This window comes from Mastigoproctus giganteus, chromosome 5 (genome assembly GCF_048544385.1).
Source record: "Mastigoproctus giganteus isolate SK-2022 chromosome 5, ASM4854438v1, whole genome shotgun sequence".
Lineage (NCBI taxonomy): Eukaryota > Metazoa > Arthropoda > Arachnida > Uropygi > Thelyphonidae > Mastigoproctus > Mastigoproctus giganteus.
The window spans coordinates 117,846,403-117,874,293 of record NC_143579.1 but is presented as its reverse complement, the minus strand read 5'-3'; the positions used below and the strand labels follow the sequence as shown (position 1 = coordinate 117,874,293).

General features: G+C 34.3%; 1 protein-coding gene across 2 annotated transcripts in view; it reads left to right on the top strand.

The window, feature by feature from the left end:
- Nucleotides 1–27,891, top strand: part of abs (ATP-dependent RNA helicase abstrakt) — a 191,103-nt gene that overhangs the window by 155,891 nt on the left and 7,321 nt on the right. For both annotated transcript variants that reach the window (XM_090373425.1, XM_090373426.1), the window contains 3 exons: nt 7,981–8,130; nt 20,055–20,126; nt 25,489–25,599. In XM_090373425.1, the coding sequence (XP_090229551.1) occupies nt 7,981–8,130; nt 20,055–20,126; nt 25,489–25,599 (333 nt within the window). The remainder of the gene's footprint in view (nt 1–7,980; nt 8,131–20,054; nt 20,127–25,488; nt 25,600–27,891) is intronic.

The following is a 27,891-nucleotide window of genomic DNA, read 5'->3' as shown; positions in this document are numbered from 1 at the left end:
ATCATCTGCAAACTTGGACATTAAACCTGATATACCTTTATCAATATCATTGATAAATATACAAAACAACAATGGGCCCAGCACCGAACCGTGGGGAACTCTACTACCAACATTTGTCTACGAAGAGCAGCACCCATTAATTACCACCCTCTCTCTTCTCCCACTCAACCATCCTTTTATCCATTGTAGCAACTTACCCTTAATACCATTCTGCTCCAATTTGTACAATAGTCTTCCATGCACAACATTATCGAAAACTTTCTTGAAATCCAAGTATATGATATCAAAATTATTTTTTGCATCCAGTTCCTTTGTGACTACCTCATAATATCCAATCAAATTGGTCAGACAAGACCTCCCTTTAACAAACCCATGCTGTGTCTTAACTATTACTGCAGTCTTGTGTAGATGATTCTGCAATGCTTCTTTAACCAATGATTCCATTACTTTCCCCAGAACACAAGTTAAACTAACAGGTCTGTAGTTACTTGTTACCTTTTGAACCCCCTATGTGAATTGGTGATACATTTGCATACCTCCAGTCCATGGGGACCTCCCCTGAGTCTAAGGATGCTCTCATAATTATGGCTAAGGGTTTGATTAGTTGCTTTGCCACCTCCTTTAATATAACTAGATAGATCCCATGCACCCCAGGTGCCTTTCTTATGTTTAACTTCAATAATTTCTCCTCCACTTCGCTCTCAGTTATTACAAAATCATTAAGCACCCTGCTACAATTTGATAACCTTCTGCCATTTTCAAACCTTAATAACTCCTCATATGTGAATGTAGATGCAAAATACTCATTCAGTTTGTTTGCTATCTGAGCAGGATTATCGACAGTCGAACCATCGACATCAAGTGGACCAATCAGATTCATCCCCTCCTTTTAGAGTTTATATAAGTAAAGAAATCCTTGCTGTTTTTCTTAGCATCTTTTGCCAAAGATTTCTTGTAATCTGCCTTCGCCTGCCTAACCTCCTTTGTGACCTGATTACAGACTAGCTTATATCTGCCATAGGCTTCTGAGTCGCTTGATAATTTATATGCATCCCATGCATTTTTCTTCTCTGTTACGAGTCTCATAAGTTCATTAGATAACCATTTAAGCCTAAACCTTGAACAATATTTCTTAATCGCTATGAAACTTTTAGTAGCATCCACGATTAATTCCTTGAATGCTTCCCACTTAGAATTTACTGTTGGTAACATCGTCAGTTGATCCCACTGTATAGAATTTAAAAACTTTCTGAGACCACTGTACTCACCTTTGCGGAAGCAAAAACCCTTTCCTTTACCCCTGATGGTAATTAAATCTTTAAGTAAATCCCACATCAGTATACTGTGATCACTGCCACCTAGTGGTTCCTTTATCTGCAAATTTTTAATACACGAATGATTACTGCTGAGAACCAGATCAAGTGTATTACTCTCTCTGTTTGCCTCTTGAACATGCTGCTGCAGAAAACAATCATCCAATAAATCCACAAAAGTCAAATTGTATAGAATTTATACAATTTGATTTCTTAACTTAGTCCTAATGCAATACAGCCACCTCTGTGGCTTACGTAATACTCAACTTGTGGAAATTTGACTTTACCTAAGTTTTTACCGGAAACATATTTTGCATCCTGTAGGAATAAATGGAGGTATCGTTAAAAATCTTAATGTGTTTTTTTTTTTTGGTAATTTGTTCCAGAAGTTGAAATTTTCGCTATATAACTAAGCTATTTTTCTCTCTAAAAGGTCATTTTTATAATGGAAATTGCACTACACTTTCATCATTATCATATGTTCCATTATAAGAATCAGTTTTGAACGCCTTTGTGATATTTTTCTAAAGCACATTTCTGGAGGTCACTACCATAAAACAATAAAAACAATTTGCGCTTTCCTGTTTATTTGGCTTTTCTGTTAGTGGAATCTATTATAAATGGGTAGTAAACTTGTTCTTATTGCATTTGCGATAATACCGATAATTGGAATTCTGTGTTTTTTTACATTACAGTATTATGGTGAAATGAGTTCCCATTCACTGAAATCTTCAATCATATAAAAAACATAAATTTTCAGAATCTTCTCTTCATTCATATTTATTTATTACAATGGTGAAGGGAAAGGGACCAATGGAAAGTGCAAGTGCTGGCAGTGCTAGGAAATGAAACAAAATTGATTTAGAAATGAAGATGATTAAATAAGAATTACGAAGCAGGACAAAGTTTTTCATCTATTGCACGGTCTTGCTGCTTCATCAGTGAATACTATTTTAAGGAATAGTGCACGTATAAAAGAACATGCTAAAGGATCAACACATTTAAGATCAGCAGTGATCTCAAAACAGCGTTCAGGTGCTATATCGAAGATGGAAAACCTATTAATAATATGGATGGAAAATCAGATTCAGAAGCAAGTGCCCTTGACTCCAATGGTTATTCAAGTAAAAGCAAGAAGTATTTATGAAGATATTAAGGATAAGTACTGTGATCCCTAAGCCAAGTTCGTGGCAAGCAATGGGTCGGTTTCAAGCATCATGTTGGTTTCCAAAACATTAAAGTATGCTGTGAAGTTGCCAGTTCCGATTCTGCAGCTGCAGAGAAATTATGCAGAGCAAAAAATTCACTTTGCAAAATGGCTCAGTTAATCTTAAAGAAGATAATCAAAAATTAAATAGTGAACTGAACAGCTACAAATCAACTACAAATAAAAACATTGATAGTATAAAGTCAAGTATTGGTTCATGTATCAAAGAAGTCAGTGAAAAATATATTGAATCAAACAGAAAAAAAAAAAAAAAAAAAAAGGCATTCACTAGATACTGATATCAATGAAAAAGTACAGATGAAAAATAAAAGTAATAAAAAGTACAGAAAAAGTTGTTATTATTATTTTTTTAGGAGCATTAGCAACTAAGGCCATATTGCTCCAGGGATATGCGGTAGTCATTCCCCAACCTTTCTGCATCCTCCATATTTATTTTGTGGTCACAAGCTCGAACCCCGGTTTAATCAAGAAGCGTGTGCTACGCACTGCTGCTCCTGGCTCCGGCGACGCCACAGAAAAAATACAATGAAAAATAAAAGTAATAACCTTGAGAACAACATAAAAGCATTAGACAACAAGAAACTTTATTATTATTATTAGTCATATGGTGCAAGGAAGCCTGAGGCTTATGCTGCACCAGCCAAAAAAAATTCCCCAAGTTACCCTACCCTGAGGGAGGGGGAGAGAGAGAGAGAGAGAGAGAGAGAGAGAGAGAGAGAGAGAGAGAGAGAGAGAGAAGGAATCACCAAGAAAGCAAGAGAGAGAGAAGAATGATGATATCCAGCTTGGGTGAGTTTGCCAAGCCCATACTCACCAGATGTGAGCCCCTGAGGTTAAGTCTCTGAAAAATGGAGAATGTGTTAAATCTTAAAAATGATATATATGATGCGAATAGGAAAAAAAAACAATCATAAATGTATATCCTCCTGATCCCAGTGATGCAGCAAATAAACCATTTATTGAATATGCTTCAGTTTCTTTTATACCTATATCAGATGTTTTTAATGCAAATAATTAAAGAATAAAATTTAGTACACATGCTACATTATCTACTCCCAGTGGATCTTATGATGCAATGGGGAAACATATCCTAAGTCTGATAAAAAAGCAGTAAACCTATACCTGAAATCATATTCTATCCTATTTCTACGCATCTACTAAAGAACGTATTGTTTAACAAAAATGAGGTTATGATGACATGGATATTAAATTAACAATTTATTTTCAAAGTGGAGAGGAATTCCCTTTCTTTACATTTAAACTATTTATTGGGGAACAAAAATCTGAAAATAAATTAATAAAAATAAGCAAAGAAAAGACTTTATTAATAACAGCAAAGAAGAATGGCATATTGAAAATTGAAGCTGCATCACCTTTAGGCTTTGTACACACATATCTTCAAATTACTAGAATTAACTGGAATTAAAACTGCAAACTAGAATTTCATAGATTTCACCATGTTAGACTTACATATAGCTCTCTAGCTATATGTAAGATAAAATGCAGTCAAGTAACTGCTGTTTACTTAAGCACTGATAAAAACTACTATGTGTTGTCATCTCTCCTTCCTACAAGACTGGCGCATTATAGCCTTAGTAGCTAATGCGCCAATAAAAACAAAACCAAACCAAACCAATCCTACAAGACTAGGTATAAAAACAATGTTATCTTTCCTAAGTCTAAAATATAAAAGTTTCTGAAAGATTTTTTTACAAAAATATTTTTTAGTACAAAGTGTAATAGTTCTTATGATAAGTACTTATATTACCATATGTACTTGACAGCCTTACAACTGATAAAACTCAATCATTTTTTTTATTTTATCAATGCTTAAGTAAACAGGTAGCTGTCCTGTTTACTTAAGCACTGATAAAAGCTACTGCATATTGGTATCTCTCCATACTGTAATGTTTAGAGAGAGAGATACCAACAATGTTATCTCTTAGAGTAGGCGCCTCCGTAGCCAGGTGGGTAGGAGCAGCAGTGCATAGCACACTCTTCTTGATTAGACCAGGGTTTGAGCCCATGACCACCAAATACGGAGGATGTGGAAAGGTCAGGGAATGACCACTGCATATCCTTGGAGCAATATGGCCTTAGTTGCTAATTCTCCTAAAAACCAAATAATAAACAAACAAACAATCTTTTAGAGTGCATTTATAGACAATAGTTACTAAATTTTTATAGAAGAAATGGGTGAAATACTAATTAATTCCAAAATAAACACCAAAACAATTTTTAATGTTTGTTTTAGAACTAATTGGATTCTAAAACAAACACCAGTGTGTTTGAGATTATATTCAGATATACCTTTTATGTTTGATAATTCTTATGAAATTGCATTATCCAAATTAAATTCATATTATTTGTGGTTTAATGTGAGTAAACAGTATGACGATAATCACTTCAAGTATTTTGATAGAGGCGCCTCCGTAGCCAGGTGGGCAGGAGCAGCAGTGCGTAGCACACGCTTCTTGATTAGACCGGGGTTCGAGCCCGTCACCACCAAATACGGAGGTTGCAGAAAGGTCAGGGAATGACCACCGCATATTCCCGGAGCAATATGGCCTTAGTTGCTAATGCTCCTAAAAACCAAATAACAACAACATATTTTGATAGTCATGAATGGAAATTAATAATTTTTCCTAATGACATTTATGAATTAAATTTCTTTAATGATAATTTGAAACTTCATTTTTAATTCAGAAAAACCACCTATTGTTTTTTACAGTAATTTGTTTGCAGGGAGATTCTTAGTTAAATTAGATGAAGATTATTATATTGAATTTTCAGAAGGAAAGTTATATATTGTGTTAGGGTTTGAACAAATGGTATATAAGGATAGAATAAATGAAGGTAAGTATACACATAATATTACTTTTGGAGTAGATAAAATATTAGTACTTTGTTCATTTATAAAAGGAGCTAATGATAATGGCATTCCATCTGATTTAATATTTGCAGAAGAATAAGAGAAATTTACCTCAGTATAATACGTAGAACACTTCCATATGCTACTCCAGAAATTAAAACAAATAAAAGATTAATGCAAAATGATTACAGTAAATAATCAATTAAACAAATTAAAAATCAATTTTTCAAATTAAAATTTGAAAAACGATTTTTCTTCCTGAAGCAGACAATGCTTTTCGACCATATGTCGTGATTACAGGAATGGAAATTGTGTGAGCTTGAATCTTAAATAGAGAGATTATTCATCCTCACACATGCACGTGTGATTATTCATCCTCACACATGCACGCTGCAATTATTTGTCTTTGTGCATCTTTGCAAAAGACGACAATTTGGAGATTAGATATGGACGATGAATGTTAATAGATTTCCCATGTAATTTAATTTTGATGGTTTCTGCAATTAATAGTCTTGTATAATTACATTAGACACTAAGTATTTTGGCCTCGTTGAATAAAAATGTATATTTTTCATTAATGGCATGAAAGGCCAATTCTGATGCTGCTGAACGAGAAGCACAAACTAAGGACTTGTGCTTGCTGTTTTACGCGAACAGTGAGCAGGAATCGCTTAGCTTATTGGTAAGACGGGTCGTAATCACTGCAAGAAATATCGTATACCAAGTCATTTATTTGTGTCGCAAAAGAGGAAAGGACTGAGTGATTGTTCAGTATAGCGTGTAATTTCCATATTGGTCTGGCCACAATCTTAAATTCAGTATCTTTAAAGAATCTGTTAAGCTGCTTGTGCCACTGTCATGGCACAATATAACCTTGTCGTTTTTGCGGCATAAAAAAAAAAAAAAACTAAAAACCAACCAGACACTGTTCAATGTATGGGACAGAAATAAAGTATTTTTTGATGTTTCTATTGTTGATTGATGTAGTTTTTTTTGTATCCTATCCTTAGCTTGTACCCCAATTCGGTTTAGTGTAGCAAAGGGGTAACCCCTGTTTAAGAATCTTCTGGTTAATAACTATATTTCTGAGTCTAAAGCAGATTCCGTTGTTGAATATTTATAGGCATTGAGAAACTGATTAAATATAATAGCACTTTTGTAGGTGAATGGGTTATAGCTGTTATAATGTAGAAGCATACCAGTGTTTGTTGGTTTACAATAGATGTGAAATTGGATTTTATTCGCGTCCCGGGTAAGCTTTAAATTTAGAAAATTTAACAAATAAGCTGGTATTCTTTCAATGTGGGATTTACTTAAAGATGTAACTACTGCCAAAGGCAAAGGCTTTTGTTTTTCTAAATGTGACTACAATGGTCTCAGACAGTTTTTAAACTCTGTGCAGTGGCAACCACCTAATGAAGTTACCAACAGTCAGTTCTGAATGGGAAGCATTCAGTGATGCAATCATAGAAGCTACTAGGCTTTTAATACTGACTAAGAGATACTGTTCAAGGTTTAGATGGAAATAGATGTTAGATGAATTGACAAGACTTGTGGCAGAGAAGAAAAATACATGAGATGCATGTCCCATGTATTTTTCTTCACCTCCTTATCCTTGCCAGCAGGAATATGGAGGTGATTATCCCATTGTATAAGGTAACAGTCAGGAAAATTCTTGAGAAGTGCTTACAGGTTGTGGGACCTCATTTTAAGAGGGACATGGATCTCTGTTGAAATTGGCATAGAGAAGAGCAATGAGATTAGTGAGAGGAACAAAAGGGTACTCTTACCAACAAAGGCTTCAGTTCTGCAAACTGTATCTGGAGACTAGGAAGTTGCCGGTCTTATTAAGACTTTGAATGGAATCCTCCCTCTTGCTCATTTTACAAACTGAGGAGGATGGCTGCAGGATGAATGTGCAGAAATTTGCCTTCAGCCAGCAGGTGGTTGATTGTTGGAAGATACTCTGCTGTTGTAAAGGTGGGTAGTTTGAATAGATTCAAGGAAGAACTAGACAAAATTAAGAGGGATGTGAGAAATGTTGGCTTTTCTTCTGTCTCTCTCTCTCTTTTTGCTGATGCTTTATAAACTTGCTTTCTTGCATCCTTTGCCACTATTAGTACTAAGATTAATAGTAGAACTAAGTAGCACATTTCATAAGTTCATAATTCATAGATTTATAGGTGAACTGCCCTTGATAATTCTCTTCCAATTGAAGGTATACCAGCTTCTTTGAGTTCTTTGCTTTACTAGTCTGAGGCATTAAAAGTAGCAAATTAAACTTAGATATGTAATACAATAACACTATTATTGTACCCCCCCCCCAGATTTAGGTGTGGTCTCCATACTTGGATGGTATTTCAAATGCAGTCTTAGAATTGCCTTATACAGTGGGGAAATTATATAAATCATTGAATATCTCTGTATTGGAGATGCAGTGTGTGTGTGATATTTCCAATTACTTTTTTTTGTGGAAAAAAAATAATTGGAAATATCTCTGAAATGCTGTTGATATATAAATTTATCTTAATCCTAGTCTAGTTGCACTAATTTTAGTATCCTTGCAGATCAGGATGAACGCTCTCGAGCTGTAGAAGCCTTCCGTAAGGGTGAAAAAGATGTTTTAGTGGCCACTGATGTAGCTTCAAAAGGTTTAGATTTTGATAACATTCAACATGTTATAAATTATGATATGCCTGAAGATATTGAAAACTATGGTAAGTTTATTTTTTTCACATATGTTTGAACATTTCTCCACTCCACTTGCAACATTATTTAAAAATTTATTTCTCTACCAGATTATGCATTGCATAATCTGGTAGAGAAATAAATTTTTAAATAATTTTTCTACCTTCTCTAGGAAAAAATAATTTATTTTTACCCTTTGCATTCACATACTACTCTGTTGTAATATCATGCACTTCAAATTCTTAATGAAATTAAATGCTTTAATGTACCCTGCAACTCTTTTAATAGTGCAAGCAGATGATGCACTAGTGAATGTTATTAGTGTTTATGCAGTTTTTCATTTAACTTGTACCTCTGTTTCTGAGCACGTTTGCTGTTTGCTACGTATCCTTGAGGCAATTTCTTTCGGTCTGTTATCAATGTGCCAACAGCTGGTGATGGAATAAGATGCTATATTACTGAGCATTTACCTGGTGGTAAATGCCCAATATGGTAAGAATAATGCTATTTCATGCTGAAATAGCATTATTCTTACCATATTGTCATGTACAGTTCGTGTGTGTGTGTTGTGTGCTTGAAACCTTGCTCTTTTAAAACAAATACTGTAGCGGTGAAGTAATTACTAGAAATATGGCCCAAAAAATAAAAATGAGCAGTAATGAAAGTGCTTTGAAGAAAACAAATGTAATTACATTATTTTTAATGCAGTATTTGTTAAATGGATGTATTCTGTGTTGATTTGAATTGAGAGGAAAAACCCATGACTACTAATGCATCAACAACAGAATCATCTTTTGAGTGCAGAAAAACGGCTGAGTATTTACTTAAAAGTACAAGGCAATACTGAGAAAAAAGTCAGGAGTTAGGATTAATTTTGAAAGTGTCTGCAATTTTGCCCAGACACAACAGGAGGGACTATGAGTCTTGTCAATAATTCAGCCTTGGAGATACTGTGCAAGGGTTGTGGGATAGAATTTCTCATCATGGTCTGTCTTTGTTAACAGGAGAGACTGTTGGCACAGGGATGGGATATACTTAAATAGAAAAAGGTACGAGAATATTTGCTGATACGATTGAAGCAGTGTTAAGTTGAAAACTGATAGCTTGGCTGGGGTTACGCAGCCTAATAGATTAACAGCAGCTGCAGACAGAAATGAAATTGATTCTTGCACTGCCTCTATTGAGACATGCAGCAGCCTGGAAAGCAATGTGTGGGGGATTACAAAGCCTTTTGGGGATTCTCATGGGACGAGTAAATACATAGGCTGTGTTAGGATTACAAAGATTAAAAACAGGTGCATATATACTAGCAGTATAGTAAACAAATTTGATGAATTTTTGGAGTCTGATTAAGTCATCAAACATGGGCATTGTAGTGATGTTGGAGACGTGGTCCCACTCCGACATAAGGGATTCAGAATTTGAATGTGGTGAGTACAGAAAGGACAGGAGGGAGGGAAATTAATACTGGTTAAGAAGCAAGTAGAATCTAAGGCAGTGCATCCAGCTGATTAGGGTGGCCAGTGTAATGTTGAATCAGTTTGGTATGGCATAAGCACCTAAGAAAACAAAAGTGAGAGTAGGAGTGTGTTATAGGCCTAATGACTATGTCGAATATAGCAAACAGCTGTACAGACAAATAATGTGCCAGCAAATCAGAATGTTTTATAATGTGGAATTTTAACTTTCCAGATATTTGGTGGAATTTGAGTTGGTAACCTGCATAATAGCTGAATATTTCTGGATTTATTTGATAACTGTTTTATACACCAGCGTGTGAGAGAGCAACAAGAGAAAGCAGCATTCTTAATATGATTATCAGTATTGACTCTTCATTTTTTTTTTTTAATGAAAATCCCAAACATTACTAAGTACTATAGGTATTAGAACATTATAGGACTTGACTTAATATACTGTGCATCGGTTGAAGGTTGAGAGACAGAAGATACTTTTTGACATTAGACTTGAATTTCTGTAGATTGTAATTTTCATGAAGGTTGTTCCAGAAAATGGAACACGAAGGGATAAATGAGGAAGAAACATTTGGTTCTGTGAGTTTGAAGTTGGACAGTAAATGGATATTGACTGGTTGTGGCATGTGTTCAGATGGTGTGGAAGAGATAGAGAATTACAAAAGCCAGTTGAAAGAACAGTGCCCGTGGAAGTGTCTATAGAAAAGGCATACAGCAGAAACAGAACATCTATGAGATGGAGAGCCTTTGTAAGAAATGGGTAATTAATTAAACTAACTGCCTCTTTTGAATGGCATCTAGAAGCCTGAGTGAGGTTGTCGAGGACACTGCCCCGATGTGGGAATGATATTTTAAGGTAGGGTCAGATTTGAGATTTGTACAGAGTAACCATTTAGAAGAAAAGTAATGCCAAGAGTAAAAGAGAAAACCCGCTTTTTTAGATGCTGAGGAAGCAATATTTGTGATGTGCTTATTCCTAGAGAGGTTAGAAGCTAGGGTAATCTCTAATAGAGATCTAGTTTCCATCATTCACCACTTCTGTCTTGTTTTACCAATAGAATGCAATATCTTCACTGCTGAGTTTTATGCTATAAACTTAGCTCTGGATCATATTATTGAACATCTAATTCTGTCTGCTTTAATGTACACTGATCCACTCAGTGCTGTCTCTGCTATAAATAATAATACCAAATCCTCTCACCCTGTAATAAAACAAATATATTCTAAATTACTTGCATGTAATGATTCAAACCAAACTGTGACATTCTGCTGAATTCCAGAGCTTTCTGGGATAGCAGGAAATGAAAAAACAGATCTTGCAGCCAAACAACCAGATATTTCCATTTTACAGACTTGTCAATTTTCATATACAGATTTCAAACCCATCATCCGTAAAGTATGTTACGATAGCTGGTCAATAATCTGGAGAGGTTATCCAGGAAACAAACTTTACTGAATAAAACCAGACCCAAAGCTGTGGCTCTCCAGCTTCCTGAAAAGCAGACGAGAAGAAGTAATTCTAGGAAGGCTAAGAATTGGGCATACTTGCCTCACACACACAAACACACCTCTAGCTATTAATGAATGACAGCACTCCTTAATGCACATCATGTCATGTGCAACTGACTGTTCATCATTTATTAGCAGACTGTCCTCACCTTCTCAATATCTGGTCAAACAGCTTTAAATCATGTGCTATTGCACAGTCATCACTAGCATTATTGCAGATTCTTGGAGATGACCCTAATAAGAAAGAACTGTTTACTTTCCTAAATAAAATATAATATATATTTATTAGTAAATTAATAAGAGGAGTTTACCTCAATATAGTACGTGGAACACTTCCGTATGATACCCTCCAGAAATTAAAACGGAAAAAACGAAAAAATCGACAACTTACCGGTACATTAAAGTATCAAAAAATACTTTATTTCTGTCCCATATGTTGAACAGTGGCACAAACAGCTTAACAGATTCTTTAAAGATACCGAATTTAAAATTATAGCTAGGCCTATACGGAAGTTACACACTATACTGAACAATCGCTCGGTTCTTTCGGCGTTCGCAACACAAATTAATGATCTAGTATACAACATTTCTTGCGGTGATTGCGACTCGTCTTATCAGGGTTCGACGCGGTTTTCTCTTAATATCCGTGTAAATCAACACGAAGCCTCAGTTCGTGCTTCTCGTTCAGCAGCGTCAGAATTAGCCTTTCATGCCATTAACGAAAAACATACTTTTTTATTTAACGAGGCCAAAATACTTAACGTTCAACGTAATTATACGCGACTATTAATTGCAGAAACCGTTGAAATTAAATTACACGAGAATTCTGTTAATGTTCGGCGGCCATATTTGATCTCCGATGCGTGGACCTTTACGCGCATGCGCGAAGACACATAATCACTATTTAAGTTGCAGGTTTAGCCGGATTCGGTAATTTTCATTCCTGTGATCACGACAGTCGGTCGAAAAGCATTGTCAGCTTCAGGAAGGAAAATCGTTTTGAATATTTTCGTTAGATTCTTTTAATTGCGTTAATTTGAATTTTAATTGTTTTGAATTGATTTTGAATTGTGTTAAATTGATTATTTAATTATTTATATTTTACTTTAATTATTTATATTTTACTTTAATGTACCGGTAAGTTGTCGATTTTTTCGTTTTTTCCGTTTTAATTTCTGGAGGGTATCATACGGAAGTGTTCCACGTACTATATTGAGGTAAACTCCTCTTATTAATTTACTAATATTATTATCAACGTAGAACATATTGAGTATTTCAGCTCTGATTCGTACTATCTAATATATATTTATATATAATACCATAAAATATAACAGGTATTACAATAAAGTTAATACTTCCTATTAACCATCAGAAAGACGCAATATGGCCCTAGCAGCCTGTTTGTCGTTAAATTGCAACACAACAACAATAGAAATCTGGTCATTGGAGATAGGCACAGCAGACTCCTTTATGCAAGATATAAGGGCGCTTCCATAGCCAGGTGGGCAGGAGCACCAGTGCGTAGCACACGCTTCTTGATTAGACCGGGGTTTGAGCCCGTGACCACCAAATATGGAGGATGTGGAAATGTCAGGGAATGACCACCGCATATCCCCAGAGCGGTGGTCATTCCTTTATGTCATTCACTATGGCCTTAGTTGCTAATGCTCATAAAAACCAAATAACAACGACAACGGCAAGATATAAGACAGGGTTGAGTGTTAGAAGGATTGAAATCAAAGCAGTGGAAGCACCACCTCCACAGGAAGTCATCAATGAAGTGGAATAGTGGTTTCAGGCAAAAAGTGCAGACTTCTATGAGCAAGGCATTAAACAATTGATCGATAGATGGGAGAAATGTGTTACTATACATGGAGAGTACAGTCAGTTCTCGTATAACACATGTTTACACTACACGAATTTGTGTAGTGTAAACACATGATTTATAAATAAGGAACGATATTGTATATAACACGAAACGAACTCGCTTATGCACAACTCGCCCTTGTGTTTACAAGAAATGGCAGTCGAACGCGGAATCACCCCAACTGAATGCGACACAGTAGGAATGAAGAGAGGATTCTGAAAATGTATATATGTTTTTTATATCGGTGAACAGGAAACACATTTCACCATAATAACACAAAAAAACCCACACAATTCCAGATATTGGTACATTATCGCAAATGCAATTAGATCGAGCTTACTACCAGTTTATAACAGATTCCACTAGCAGAAACACAACTGGATATTTTTTTTTAGTTTTATGGTAGTGACATCCAGAAATGTGCTTTAGTAAAATGTGAGGTGTTAATAGTATGCCTCTGCCTTTACGGTGTTGTTTATTCAGTTGCTACATGCACGCAGCTTTGTTTATGGGTATCAAGCATGCCTCCTCATTTTGTAATTGTGCTTTATTCCCTAAAATGAGTAAAATACTTAAAAGGTGTGAAAAGGAAGCATCCTGGGGAAGACACTACAGATTTGGAGAGAAAAACAAAAGCAATATTGATAGACAGAGGTGGACTGGGTCAAAAATTCTTACCTGGGAAAATTTGCAGCGGCCTCGTACAAACGTTTATCGGCAAAATCACACCGGCCTCCATCGTCTTCTGGCCTCCAGCCCACCGGGGTTTCCTCGGTAAGCCTTATGGCCAGTCCTCCTCTGTCGATAGAGAAAAAAATATGAAAGTGTGAAATGCTTTGAGCAAAATGAAAGAACATGTGATATTGCACATGCTACAAGCCTAAATGAGGCAACGCCAAGAATTATAAAATGCAGAGAAAATAAAAACAACTTTCATAGCAGGAACAACTCAAAGTGTAACAAAATCCATTGGATCAAGGCACAAAGAACTGGAACAGCTGTCATCTGTTTGGATAGAAGATCAAAGAACAAGTTTGTTTACAATAGAAGCAAAAGCATTAGCAGTATTTTATTTCACAATAGTCGTAATAAAATACGTAAGTATTTTATTTCGATTATTTATTGTGTTTGGTAACGTCTTGGTTACAAATGTGTGTTCAATCTTGGGTGGTCGGCACCTAACCCTATTTTTCCCATAGGGCCTTGTTATTTATATTGCACCATTTTGCATTGCACGAGGGTTTCTAGGAACACAACTGTCATGCTATACGAGGACTGACTGTACATAGAAGAGGATTAAAGTTCCTGTGAAGTTTCACCTTTCTAGGGCTATTATTTCTAGGTAAGGGTATGAACTTTTTGATACCACGCATATAAGTAAAAAGGTTAGGTTATCTTGTGTAGCATATATAGCTTGTGTATGTAATAATTTACAGTGATAAAAATTTCAAATTTGAAGTGTAAAATTTGGTGCATATAAATTCAAATATATTTTAAACAAGTTAACATATCACCTGCATATAGTGTTGTTATTTATAAGAAATTTGTCAATTCTGATGGGGAGCCTTTTTTTTTTTTTTTTCTAGTAGATAAATGTGCAAAATTAATTACATAGTATTTTTATTGCCTTGCAAATGAGTGTCACATTTAGTAGTATTAGTAGAGCTTAGTGACCTACTGATGAGTTGCCCTTCTTTCTACCTGCCCACTGGGAAGCACATAGACTAGTCCCCCATCAATAATTACTGCATAGCAGTGCTTTTTTTTTTTATGTAAAAAAAATAGGTGCTGGTACTCATTCTTTGCTATCAGGAAAAATTGAAAAGGACATGAAAAGTACAGTACTCTAAAAAAATTATTTCCTGATTTTGTTACTTAGTAGTAATGTTTTTGGAATAAGAATAACAAATTAAGTATATTAATACACAGCTTATTAAGCATAAATTTATTATTCAAGTATATAAAAAAATAAGTAAATGTTTAAAAAATAAGTAAAATAATTTTATAATAAAGTTTTTATAGAATATTCCAAATTTTTATTAAGTTCTCATCTATATGCTGACTTCTTACTCTTTGTGTCATTTGCTGAATGACGTTTCTGAAGCAGCCACGAATTGACATATTTGCTGGATCGAAGTGTGTCAGCGGTGGGTTCAGTGCTGGATTAAGGCACGGGCTAGTAGGGCCCTTGCCCGGTGTGCAATTCTCTAAGGGGCACCAAAAACAGAGATACAAGAAATATACATATCCTTAGTAAGAGGGCGCCGAAAACCCTTTCTGTTCTCTGGGGTGCAGAGATATCTTGTTCCGGAGAACCTCTAGGTGGGCCTACAATTTTAATTAAGAAATAGTAGTGAAGAAATTGTTTTTGTCATCAACAAAGCTCTTATTGGGCTGACGATCAGATTCATTTGTGAAAATCCTCATTCACGTTCACTTGATGAAATTGGTATCGCACTCAGAGTGTTTATCAAATTCTCTTCAATTTTTCTGAAACTGTCTTTTTGATTAGGTATTCCCAAAATGGATAAATTGTATCTCTTTCATTTAACTGTAATTTTCTAACTTCATTCACACTAAATGCCAACATTTTATGTTTAGAAGGTTTAATAACTTCATTGTCCTCATTTTCCTTCTCTTGTCATCAGTGGTGCCTCGGTAGCTAGGTGGGCAGGAGCAGCAGTGCGTAGCACATGCTTCTTGATTAGACCGGGGTTCGAGCCCGTGACCACCAAATACGGAGGATGTGGAAAGGTCAGGGAATGACCACCGCATATCCCTGGAGCAATATTTTATTATTATTTTTTTTTTTTATGAAAACCCCAAACACGAAAGGTATCAAAACCTATAGTAATTAGTACCGTACATGGGTTGAAGGAGAAGCATGGGGGGGGGGGATGCCGGAAATATGGCCTTAGTTGCTAATGCTCCTAAAAAAAAAAAAAATAAAATAAAATAACAATAACAATTGTCATTGATATTGTCACTAGTTGTTTAATTTGAATGTTTTCTTTTCTTTTCTCTCTTTTTTTTGAAACTGTACTAAATGCCGGCGTTACTCGGATTTTCAGCTACTGTGATCATATAAACAGAGATAGGGAAAATTTATGGAAAAATGTGGATAATGCACTTCCACGAGACAACAGATGATTATTTGTCGAGGTTAAAGAAAATCGCTGTCTCCTAATTCTCGAACGGGGCGCTTACAGTTGATTTACAGTGGTGTCCAACCTATGGACCACGTGCAAAGTGAATTAAAACAGCATTTTAAATTTTGCCAATTATCAAAAAATTTTTTTCATTAATTAAATGTTTTGTTTAGTAAATGTAATTGTGTATTGTACTTAATAAAATTTTTAATATTTTCAATTTCAGGTGTATCATTATTTTTATTTATTCACCTTATATTCATCTTAAGCAGTAATCCTTTCAGGCAAATTTTCTAAAGTGAGCATTTAAAGGCAAAAGTAAAGTATTTTTTGGAAAAACAAAAGAAAGGCATATTTTTATAATTTTAATAAAATCTAAAAAATAAATTAGTGACATAGATTTTGTTACACATAAAAGTATTGGGAATTTGCATTTTTTATATATAGCCTGAAAATAAAAAACCGTAACATGAAAACAGAAACTTCCTTTTACATGTAACGAGATATGAAAAATGTAACACACTAATTTTTCTTGAATCACTCAGTGTGTCCTCTAAAAGAATTCTAACTTTGAATATGTCCTCTATACTGGAAAAGATTGGACACCACTGCAGTAGAAGGTGAACCAGAGCCCATTGGGAATACCCCCTGATCTGCTCACTGTTGACCAGCGCGACTTCTCCATATGTGGGACAGGTGGTCAGATAGGTTTTACCAGGTACTACTAAGTTGTAGAATGGTAATCCTTTTAGCTCTCTCAATTCTTGCTTAGCAGCAGCACTAATTTCCTAAATTGTCTGAAGGCCAGAAGTGTGAACAGCGTGTACCCAGTAAGTCTCTCCTAAGCCATTCATTATATGAAAATTTTCTTCGCTCAACTGAAACAATTTTAAATGTAATTTCCAAGGGAATTCAAAAAAATTTGCCATAAAAGAAGTTCATTTAACGAAACAGAGGCTTGACTGAGTAATTTAAAATTCTAAAAATAGTTATAAAGTTTTATATAGAAAATATCTTAACAATAGAGAGAGAGCGAAAAATGCAAATTTAGTTAAATAACTTTAAGCTTATTTGAAAAGTAGGCAAATGTGAAAAAAATTTACAGAATGTTACAAATTTCGAAGTGTACAGCATCCAAATGTCACTGTTAATAAAGGTGGCGGTACGCAGTACCATCCCAAAAAAAAGCACTGCTGCATAGTAACTATCAATAGGTATTTGCAATATCAAAAGATATTGCACAGTTTGGTAATAAATAATTCAAACATTTGCCTCCAGAACGTGGTGACTCATTTGTGGGTTGCTTCAGTATGTAATATGTTAAAAGTTCTGGAAAATCTACATGACAATTTAAAAGATATTTCTGGGCTAAATGCCTAAGAGTATGAAGGAGTTTACTTATGCATGAGTAATGCACACGCATAATTTCTACTACCAAGTTAGGTAGTAGATTTTATGGCAGATTTGGTATCCACACAGATGGCATCGTTGCAAAGCTTATTGGCTTCTCATTGGTTGTTGCAATAGTGACAACCCAGTTATGAAGTATAACTTCACGATGTGAAAGATGCCTGATGGTGTGTATGGTTTAATCTAAAAGCTTTGAAGCGGTGTTCCCCTAGGTGGTGGTATCTGCCGAGAATAAGTAACATTAGTCTTCTCCGTAAGTGAAGCATTACTTATTCCTGGTATTGCAATACCATGGCAACTCATGAAGGTATTCATAATATGAGATATAATTAAAACGATGCATTAAAACTACCTTGGTAGTAGAAATAATGTGTGTGCATTACCCATGCATAAGTAAACTCCTTCATATGTGACAATTATTCACAACTGAATGCAGGGGTATACAAAGTACAACCTGGGGGCTAGATGGTTTGATCTGGCCTGCAGTGATGTTTAGATTTTAATAATCAGACCCTTTAATTTATAAGTTGCTTTTTGCAACAAATGAAACTGTTGGTTGGTTTCATGTGAAGATGTACACTAGCTGTTCTCAGTATCTTAATTTTTTTTTTTTTTTTTTTTTGTTAGGGAAGGAATTTTTCCTGTTATATTTTCTTCTGAAAAGGAACCCACTTTACATTTTATTAAAAATGGATGGCTGGTTTATTTTCTGAGGGAGTTAAATGCACTCAAGTTGTACATTAGATTTATTTTCAAAGGTTGCATTAGTGTACACTGTATACCATTGTTTTTTTTTTTTTTTTTTGGGATAAAGGTTAGAAATAATTGGAAATTTAGCACTACCATCCCTTATTTTAACATGTAAGGGATTCAGTTATTAGCATTATTATTTTTATTTTTTTAATTACAGCAGAGTCAATATGCTTTTGTTTTTTAAATAACAGCAATTTTTTTTTATTTAAAAGAATCCAATAAAGTAGTTTCAAAAAAAGTTGAGCAGATGAATTGGCATGCCTATCCACACAACAGGATGAGCTGATTTTTTTTTTTTTTTTTTTAATCCTTGAATTCTAACACAGTGATACATGATTAAAGATATATTTCTTGTATGATGGTATCTCCTGAACGTCATGATTTAGTGAATGAGAAACTCACAGTTAAAAAGATTAGTTTTCTTGTGCATTTGAATGAAGTTTGCATATTTAATTATTTCCAGTGTTCAAAATTGAAATGTAAAATTTGTGCACTTAGTGTTCAGTATATTGAAACTTATACCATGTACTGCAAAAAATTGCTTTAATCTTTTCTAAGATATGTAAATATTTATGTTTTTCAAGGTCTTTAAAGTATGTTTCAAATAACATATCTATTTATGCATGGACTTCCTTGAAATATTTCAATACATGCTGCCATCTTTGTCTTTAAGTAATTACAAATAATTTATAACATAGATGATAGCATGAAAACTGCTGTTAAAAATTAAGAGGAGATTCTGCCTATTTCCCCCAGCCCTCTTCAATTTTGAATTATAAAAGCCTAAATTCTTTGTGATACAAACAGAGAAATTGAATTAATTTATACATAAATAGATGTAGAATAGTATTACATAAAAAAAGCAATAATTCTTGTTGCTTTTTTGTATTTTTTTTGTATAATAATAAAAAAAAGCTGTTTTATTCTCAAGTCCTGTGGACCACATGTAGTCTGCTTCAATGTTTTTGAGAATGGCTCCACAAGCTGCTCTGCTGGAAACAGTCATTTGCACTTAACTCCTGTACAACCATCAATTTGTACGGATGAAACTTCAGATCTGCGTGTAAAATTTGCCTTACTTACACTTCGATCTGAAATCCCTAGCTTTTGAGCATGCTTTGTGGCTGAACGACGTGGAGAATTCCTTATGGCTAACTTGATGGCTTCAATGTTTTTGGGAGTTCTTACACTACTTTTTCATCCAAGAGATTTCTTTTTCAAAGCCGAACCTGTATTTCTGAAATTATTTACCCACAGCAATATCGTATTCCTACTGGGATCGTCCACATTTCGATCTAAGTTAAAATGTCTTCGAAATAAACACTGTGTTACAACAACAAAATCATTACTTTTGAAATATGTTTCAACAGTGAAAGCTCAGTGTTCACCCGACTATGTTGGCAACTGAAATGGTATATGTAGCACTTACCATCATCACTACCTCACCCCTCCACACACAATAGTACCTACGTTACAACATTTACAAAACTGTCAGATCATTCTGCCAAACCCTGTATAAGCAGAAAATTACTATTTTCATTAGTAGACTACTGTGGTAATTCGAAGTAAGATGAGCAAAAATACATTTGGCACTTTTTAATTTTCAGTTTACTTTTTATTAGTTTCATTAGTATATATTCAATTTTTAATATTAGTTTGTGTTTTTCCCAGTGCATTAAATAAATAATTTTATTCAATGCAGAATGAATCCTTACTCTTATGCATAGGGTAAACTTGTGTTATGAGTTACAGATACTTTATTTCTAATTGGGAGGTTTATTTTTAAAATATAGTTCATCGTATCGGCAGAACTGGGAGATCAGGGAAAAAAGGCATAGCAACTACCTTCATTAATAAAGCTTGTGGTAAGTACTGGCTTTAATGATATATTTAACTCTCTAGAACAGGAGTTCTTAACCTTCTTAGTTCCATGGACCCCTTTGCCAGTCAGGTGAATGCCACGGACCCCTTCTCAGAATAATGTTTTTAAATGCATAAAATAAAATTACAAAAAAAAACAGTTTAATGAAATAGTTACCAAAATTAAAAAAAAAAATTATACAGTAATATATGTGTTTCTTTCTTAACACATTGAATAATAATACAATATATTTAAAATATAGGAATGTTGATGTTAAATTTTATTTTTTAAGGACATATCAGTGTGAAGACTGTTGTTGTTTATCTCGAATAAGAACATTAAACTGTGGTGTGGTGTGGTATTTGACAAGGCATCACGCATGTCATGTTGGACATCTAATCGATTTCGTTTTTTTGTTTTTATTGTTACAAGTGCTGAAAATCCCGATTCGCACAGATATATTGTTGCAGATGGTATCAAAGCTTCCATAGCTCGCTTTACAAGACGAGGCTAGGCTTCTCTCAGGGAACACCAGAATTCTCCAAGGCTTTTTGAGGTAAACTCCAATCGTAGTAAGTTTTTTGACCTAAGATCAATGAGTTCATCTTTGGTTAAGTCAACATCTTCGATAGAGTTTATATCAGAAAGAAAAGGATTTTGGATCCATGGTTCAATTTTCATGCCATCAAGATAGAAATAACTTTTAAAAGAGTTCTGTAATGTTTCCAAGTGTTCGCAGATATCTTTTCAAAAAAATTGAGAGAGAAGTTTGCATTTCAACTACATCTTGGTAAAGCACTTCCTGCAACAGTGGAAAGTTTGTAAGAATGTCGGCCTCTACTCTCTTCTTCCATATTGTTAACTTAGCCAAGAAAGCTTGTAATATTTAAGTTGCATCCATAATGGTGACTTCATGACCTTGAATGGAAAGATTTATCTTTCATATGGTGAAAAATATCTGCCAGGTAAGCCAACCCATGGATAAAATCCTTCCTTTCGAAATGTTCCAAGAGTGGATTTTCTCTTTCTTCCAGAAAAAGTGAAACTTCCGCCCTTAGTTCGAACAAGCGCTTCAAGACTTGTCCTCTTGAAAGCCAGCGCACTTCTGTGTGGTAGAGAAGCACTTCATATTCTGCTCCCATTTCTTGACAAAATCTTTTAAAAATACAATGATTCAGAGAACTTCTTTTGATAAAGTTGATAACTTTTATGGCTGTTGACAATACTTCTTTCAGGGTTGTTGGAAGAGTCTTTGTTGCCAGTGCATGTCTGTGTAAAAAGCAATGAGTGACGACGACTTGAGGAGCTTCTTTTTTCACTAAAGTAGCAAAACCAGATGTATTACCAAGCATCGCAGGAGCTCCATCAGTGCAAAGAGAATGAAGTTTTCCTTTCCATTCAAAGTTTCGTTTGTAAAAAAAACTTTTTACCATTTCAAAAATGTTGACGGCCTTTGTATTTTCCGAAAGAGACTCACAAAATAAGAATTCTTCTTTGATGGCGTCAACATGCACATAGCGAACAAAAACAAGGAGTTGTTTTTGTTCGCTATGTGCTTGGGGGTCCGTGGACCCCTGGTTAAGAAACCCTGCTCTAGAAGGTGTACTATGTGGTTCTTTTTTTTTTTTTTTTTTAGAAATATTTAAAATCATATATCTTTGAAGTATATTGTTTGGTTTGTTCATCATTTTAACTTCTTTTTTTTTAATAAAGTATTTTTCTTGGTGTTATTACATGTACTAAAGTAAAAGATTTGATTTTTCTACAGCAATACTTCTTTAATTTTTAATAATTGATGACCACATGAACTTAATAGAAATTGACTTTTTATTTATTTTTTTTTGCAGAATTACACTAATGTAACAACTTGATACATTTAAATGAAATGTTTTATTATAGTTTATTTTGTTTAATATTCTGGGTAAACCAGAATTTAATATATTTTTTAATTTTTTTAATATTTGTTTAATATTCAGGTTTACATTTGGGTCTGGCTTCTGTTTTTCTTTCATGCCTAAAATTTAACATGAAGATGAAATGTCATGGCATTTATTGAATTTTTATTGAAATGTCATGGCATTTTATTATAATTTGCTTAAAAAACTGAAGACCCCAATATTTTATTATTATTTTCCATTAATTAAGAAATTAAATATTAATTTTTCCATTTCTTAATTATATATCTGTGAAATCAGAATGTTAATTTGATGTAAATTACTAATATCTGGAAGGATGGGCAATTAAGAGGCCTGGAGAAGCAGGGGAAAAAATTTGTTTTTAATTTGCAGTTAAATTCCAGGCATACCATAAATTCATAGAGGAATTGTAGAAAAATGTTCAAGTAGTATTTAAAGATATTTGTAGATGCTGAGAGAAAGACTTATAAAGCAGCATAGTTAGCAATTCAGCAAATGATGGTGCTAGAACATATATGCAACTATCATGCTATGCTGTAATTTTTTTTTTTTTTTTTTTAGTTAGTGCAGCAGGTGCCTCTGGCTTTATGGAGTGGACTTGCCATTAATTTTTCTTTTCTAAATAATTGATGTGCATTGTCTGGCATTCATTATATTACTGCATTTTCCATATTTTATGCAAATGATTGAAAGTTGAGAAATCAGAAGGACATGAAAGTTGAGTAGATATAACATTCTGACTTGTACAGCTAATTCATCCTTATTGACAGAAAAGATGGATAAACTAAGTGAAATGGTCTTCATGCACAGCACAAACTTCAGAATCAGAAAAAATTGAACGGTTGTGTATTTGGAGAATCTGAGTTGGATATAATAATGAATGTGAGAATTCTGTACAATTAGTAGAATAAGTCCCCTGTCAGTATGAAGGTGCCACACCAAAATCATGACATGAAATTATTGCATTCAGTAGGAGTGACTAAATTGTGCTACGATTTAAGCAGTGGTGGAACATTTCTAATTTGTTGTTCTCCTTAAAGTACATAATATTGAGCAAACATGCTGCTGCAGCCATTGAAACAGAATTTACTTCATATTACCAGAGTTAAGAGGTTTTAACAAACTTCCATAAATAAAATGTTTCAAAATCAAACCATTGTATTGAGGAAGCTTTAGCCCCCCCCCCCCCCCCAATGGTTATGGTTACCTTTATGGTTATTGTAATTGTAGTGCCATGTGTTTATACTAGTGAGAGCTATGAATGTGTAATGTATCCCCCCCCCCCAAACAACATCAAAAATATTCTGGGTCACCACTGCTGTGCAAAATGAACATAACAATCATTTGGTATTTGTTGATAATTTAATCGCAAAGGCATTATTACAAGCTTGCTAGGAGAGTGCTCACTCCCAGCCCACCTCCTTTCTCTCTCTTTCTACATTTGGTTTTATATTAAACTGAGAAAGGACCATTTCATTTTTTACAATTTGCATCAGGCTATCGAGTTTTTCTCAAGGTGGCAAAATAATGTTCTTATGCAATTAAATAAAATATTGCTACATGTTATCCAAAAGTACAGAAATCCAAGTAATTGTCAATTTAAAATGTGAATGCTTGTTCCTTTTTATTGAAAAATTGGGGAGCTATTAGTAACTGTAAGAAACTAATCCAAATACAAATTTAAAAAAATAGGTGGATCAATTGCTTACAGTAAATACTCAAAAATCCAGAGTAAACACCATCTGTCAGCTTTGTTTACCCTGGATATTTTCAATACTTTTATATCCGGCCATTTCCACACTGCGATGTGATCAATTTAATGAAATTTGGTCTACTATCACCGTTGCAGTTTTTCATGCAACTTGTTTGATAAATTAGAGAGCACATTACTTTGCACTGTAAGTGTCCTGCACATTGACTTGATGAAATAATACACCCCTACTGTATTATTTTGGCGCCTCCATAGTCAGGTGGGAGGGAGCAGCAGTGCGTAGCACATGCTTCTTGATTAGACCGGGGTTCGAGCCCATCACCACCAAATACGGAGGATGCTGAAAGGTCAGGGAATGACCAACACATATCCCAGAGCAATATGGCCTTAGTTGCTAATGCTCCTAAAAACCAAACAAACAACTACTGTATTATTTCATCATTTAAAAAAGATTTTTTTTTTTGCTTGGTTTGTGTGGAGTTACTTTTTTATATATTTGTATTAATTTATTTATATGATAGTGCTTTTGGCACCCCTAATTTTATTGTAGTTTTCAGTTTCGTATCAGTTGATACCAGTTTCATTACAGATTTGCTAATTTTTTTTTTAAAAATACATTTACCTCATTTCCTTCTCTGGCTGAATTATTTGATGTAAACAAACCATTTTTATTTAAATTGCAACTTTGTTTGTTTGTTTACAGTAATAATTTGTCTTCTGAGTGCAGGTGAATACAGCCTCAGTTAAACATTTGTTTCCATGCATCATGTGAAAGTGAAGCCAAAGCAAATAATGGGACTGTTTTGCACCAAGCATTATGAAATAACAATATTGCCAAGCTTGTAAACAAGCAATGGTATTTTATTTTTGATCACACTTTCCTGTCCTGCCCTGACAGCAGGCAAGAGTAACTTGACTTGAAGGTACCAAGGATTATTATTTCTTTGTAAAATACAGTAGGTAATGAAGTAGCTCCACCTGCCCACTTATGGTAGAGCATTGCTGTCTAACCTTTGTGTGTGTGTAAGACCTTTATTGAAATTTTTAAATACAGAGGAATGCAATAATTTTGTAAAGCCCTGTATGAATTTATTCAGTTTCTGAACAAATGCAGAAGGGTCCATTCTTTTTTGAGATAACACTGATATCTGTGCTACATATAATGGTCACCATGCTGATTCACACTGGATAATATATGTTCACAATGACTGCAACTATACTACACCAACCACTATAAACTTTTATTGAAATGAATAATAATAAGATAACATAGTAAAATAAATAGTATAATTAAGCCAGATAAAACTGATAAAATAAGATAGTCTACAATAAAATATATACAATGAAATAAAACAATGTAGATCACAAGATAAAAGTGATAAAACACGGAAGCTTTCAGAGGTGACCTCCCTTTATCACTGTTGAAAAAGGAGGCGGATAAAGGTTTTATTTCATTGTATATATTTTATCAAGCTTCATTATACTATTCATTTTACTTATTATTATTATTATTAACAATTTTAATCTATGTTATTTTATTCCAGTAAAAGTTTATAATGGTTGGTGTAGTATTTATTGTTGCAGACATGAACATTCCCACCCCCAGAGGTTTTTGAAGAATTGGATAATATATGATTGCCCTCTTCTGGGCAGTAAGATTATATCACAGCTAAAACTTATTATTATTATTTTTTTTGCTCAGTTAGATTTCTCTTATAGTTTGATATTTTTTTTTACAGATGAATCTGTTCTCCTGGATCTGAAACATCTACTCATGGAAGCAAGACAAAAAGTTCCTCCATTCCTTGCTGCATTGCAGTCAGAAAGTGAAAAATATCTTGATTTAGGAGGTAACATTTTGAGTTATCCTTATTTAATTTTAACAGTTAAAATAATACACTACTCTGCGCTGTTTTTGAGGTAAATTAATAGCTGTTTTTAACTCAGGTTTTTACGCCGAAATGTTATTATTTGTATTTTTCTATCACATATCATTTTTTCACAAATCACTTAGGTTGAGGTCATGAGATATATTATTGAATGCATTAAGTTAGAAGTAAATGCTAGCAATTTGTAAACTAAATATTCACATGTTGGCAACACTGCCTTCAGTCATTTGTTTTTTTTACCTAGAAAGTTCAATGCAGCAGTGTTTACCAGTATGAGCTCAGTTTATTTTTGAGATTATCATGTAAAACATGTACTGAAAAGTGAGTAAAATGTCTTCGTGTGAGTGTTTAAACAATCCAAACTTATTTTTTTATATTCTTGGAGGTTCTATAGATCTCAAGCGAACACAGAATTTGTCTTTGCTTGAGGACTACATAAAAGAATTTATAAAAAATGTGTATTGTACTTATTTTGGAGTGAAACTCGGTGACCAAGATAAACAATGGGATCCACATAAAGTTTGCCAAATCTGTGTTGAAGCATTGAACTTGTGGAAAATGGTAAAAAGAAAGCTATGCCATTTGCAACTCCCATGATTTGGCAGGAGCCTACAAACCACTATGATGATTGTTACCTTTGCTTGGTTAACATAGAGGATAAATGCAGAGTAAGAAGGGCATTCTGTATCCTAGTAGACCAGTCCTACATGGAGAAAACCTGCTGAATTTGTGCCCTCCATTTTATTGGAGAATGCAGCAGCAGTGAGGGCTGAAAGTGAAGCTTCTGAAAATAAGAATGAAGTCTACACATACCCGGAGACATTGAGTCTAGCCCTCAACTGTTTTCACAGCATGAACTCAATGATTCGGTAAGACAGTGGTGTCCAATCTTTCGCCGTATGGGGACCGTATTCAAAGTTGGGTTTTTTTGCGGTCCACACAGTGATTCGAAAAAAAATTGTCACATTTTCTATATCTTGTTACTCATAAAAGGAAGTTTTTATTTTCATGTTACCATTTTTTCTTTTCAAGCTATATATATATATAAAAAAATGCAAATTCCCAGCACTTTTATGTGCAACAAATCTATGTCAGTGATTTATTTTTTAGATTTTATTAAAATTATAAAAATATGACTTACTTTACTCTTGCTTTTAAATGCTCATTTTAGAAAACTTACAACCTGAAAAGGATCACTGCTTTTCAATATTAAGGTGAATAAATAAATATAATGATAAACCTAAAATTGAAATATTCAAAAATTTTATTAAGTACGATACACAATAACATTTACTAGACAAAACTTAAAATTTAATGAGATGATTGAGGCTGGATATTTTTAAAATAACTGTTCAAAATTTGGTTGCAAATTTGTGATGCCAGTCTCACTACATAATGAAGATTATGTCCTGATGGTATTTCTCCACTTGTTCTCAAAACCTGCCCTCCTGAACTTACTCCTGTTCTACGCCACCTTTATTCACTTTCTTATTCCAAAGGTGTTTTTCCTTCTGCTTGGAAATTTGCTCATATCCAGCCAGTTCCTAAAAAGGGTGACAGATCCCTTCCATCCAATTATTTCTACTCTTTCTAAAGTAATGGAGAAATCACTTAACCGTCAACTCTTAAACTATCTATAAACCTTTCGTCTAATCAATGATCGCCAGTATAGATTCCGTCAGTGTCGATCCACAGGTGATATTCTGGCCTACGTTACCCATTAGCTTTAGTAGAGGCATACGATGCAAGAAAGCAAGCTTATGCAGCATCAGCCAAAAAAAAAAAAAAAACCACTTCCATTTCACCCCTCCATCATTTCAAATACCTGTCCAACTCGGTCTTAAATTTATTTAGGCCATCAACTTCCACAACAAAAGATGGAAGTTTGTTCCACCAATCAACTACCCTGGCTAAAGGCAAACTTCCGCACACCTATCCTACAACTGTCTTTTCTCAATTTTAATTTATGCCTCTGGTGATTATTCTGAGCAAGAAGCCCATCAGCATTGAGCATGCTCAAACCATTCAAGGCTTTATACACCTCAATCAGATCACTTTGCAGGTGCCTAGTCTCCAGACATTGTAATCTGCAAAAGTTAGGCCTTTCTTCTTAAGAGCAACCCTACGTTCCATTCACTAATCTTGTTGCCCTTCTCTGTACTCGTTCCAACAGCTCTACATCCTTCTTAAAATGAGGCCTCCAGACATAGGAGATAATCACCTCCTTATCCCTGCTAGAAAAATTCCTGTGTA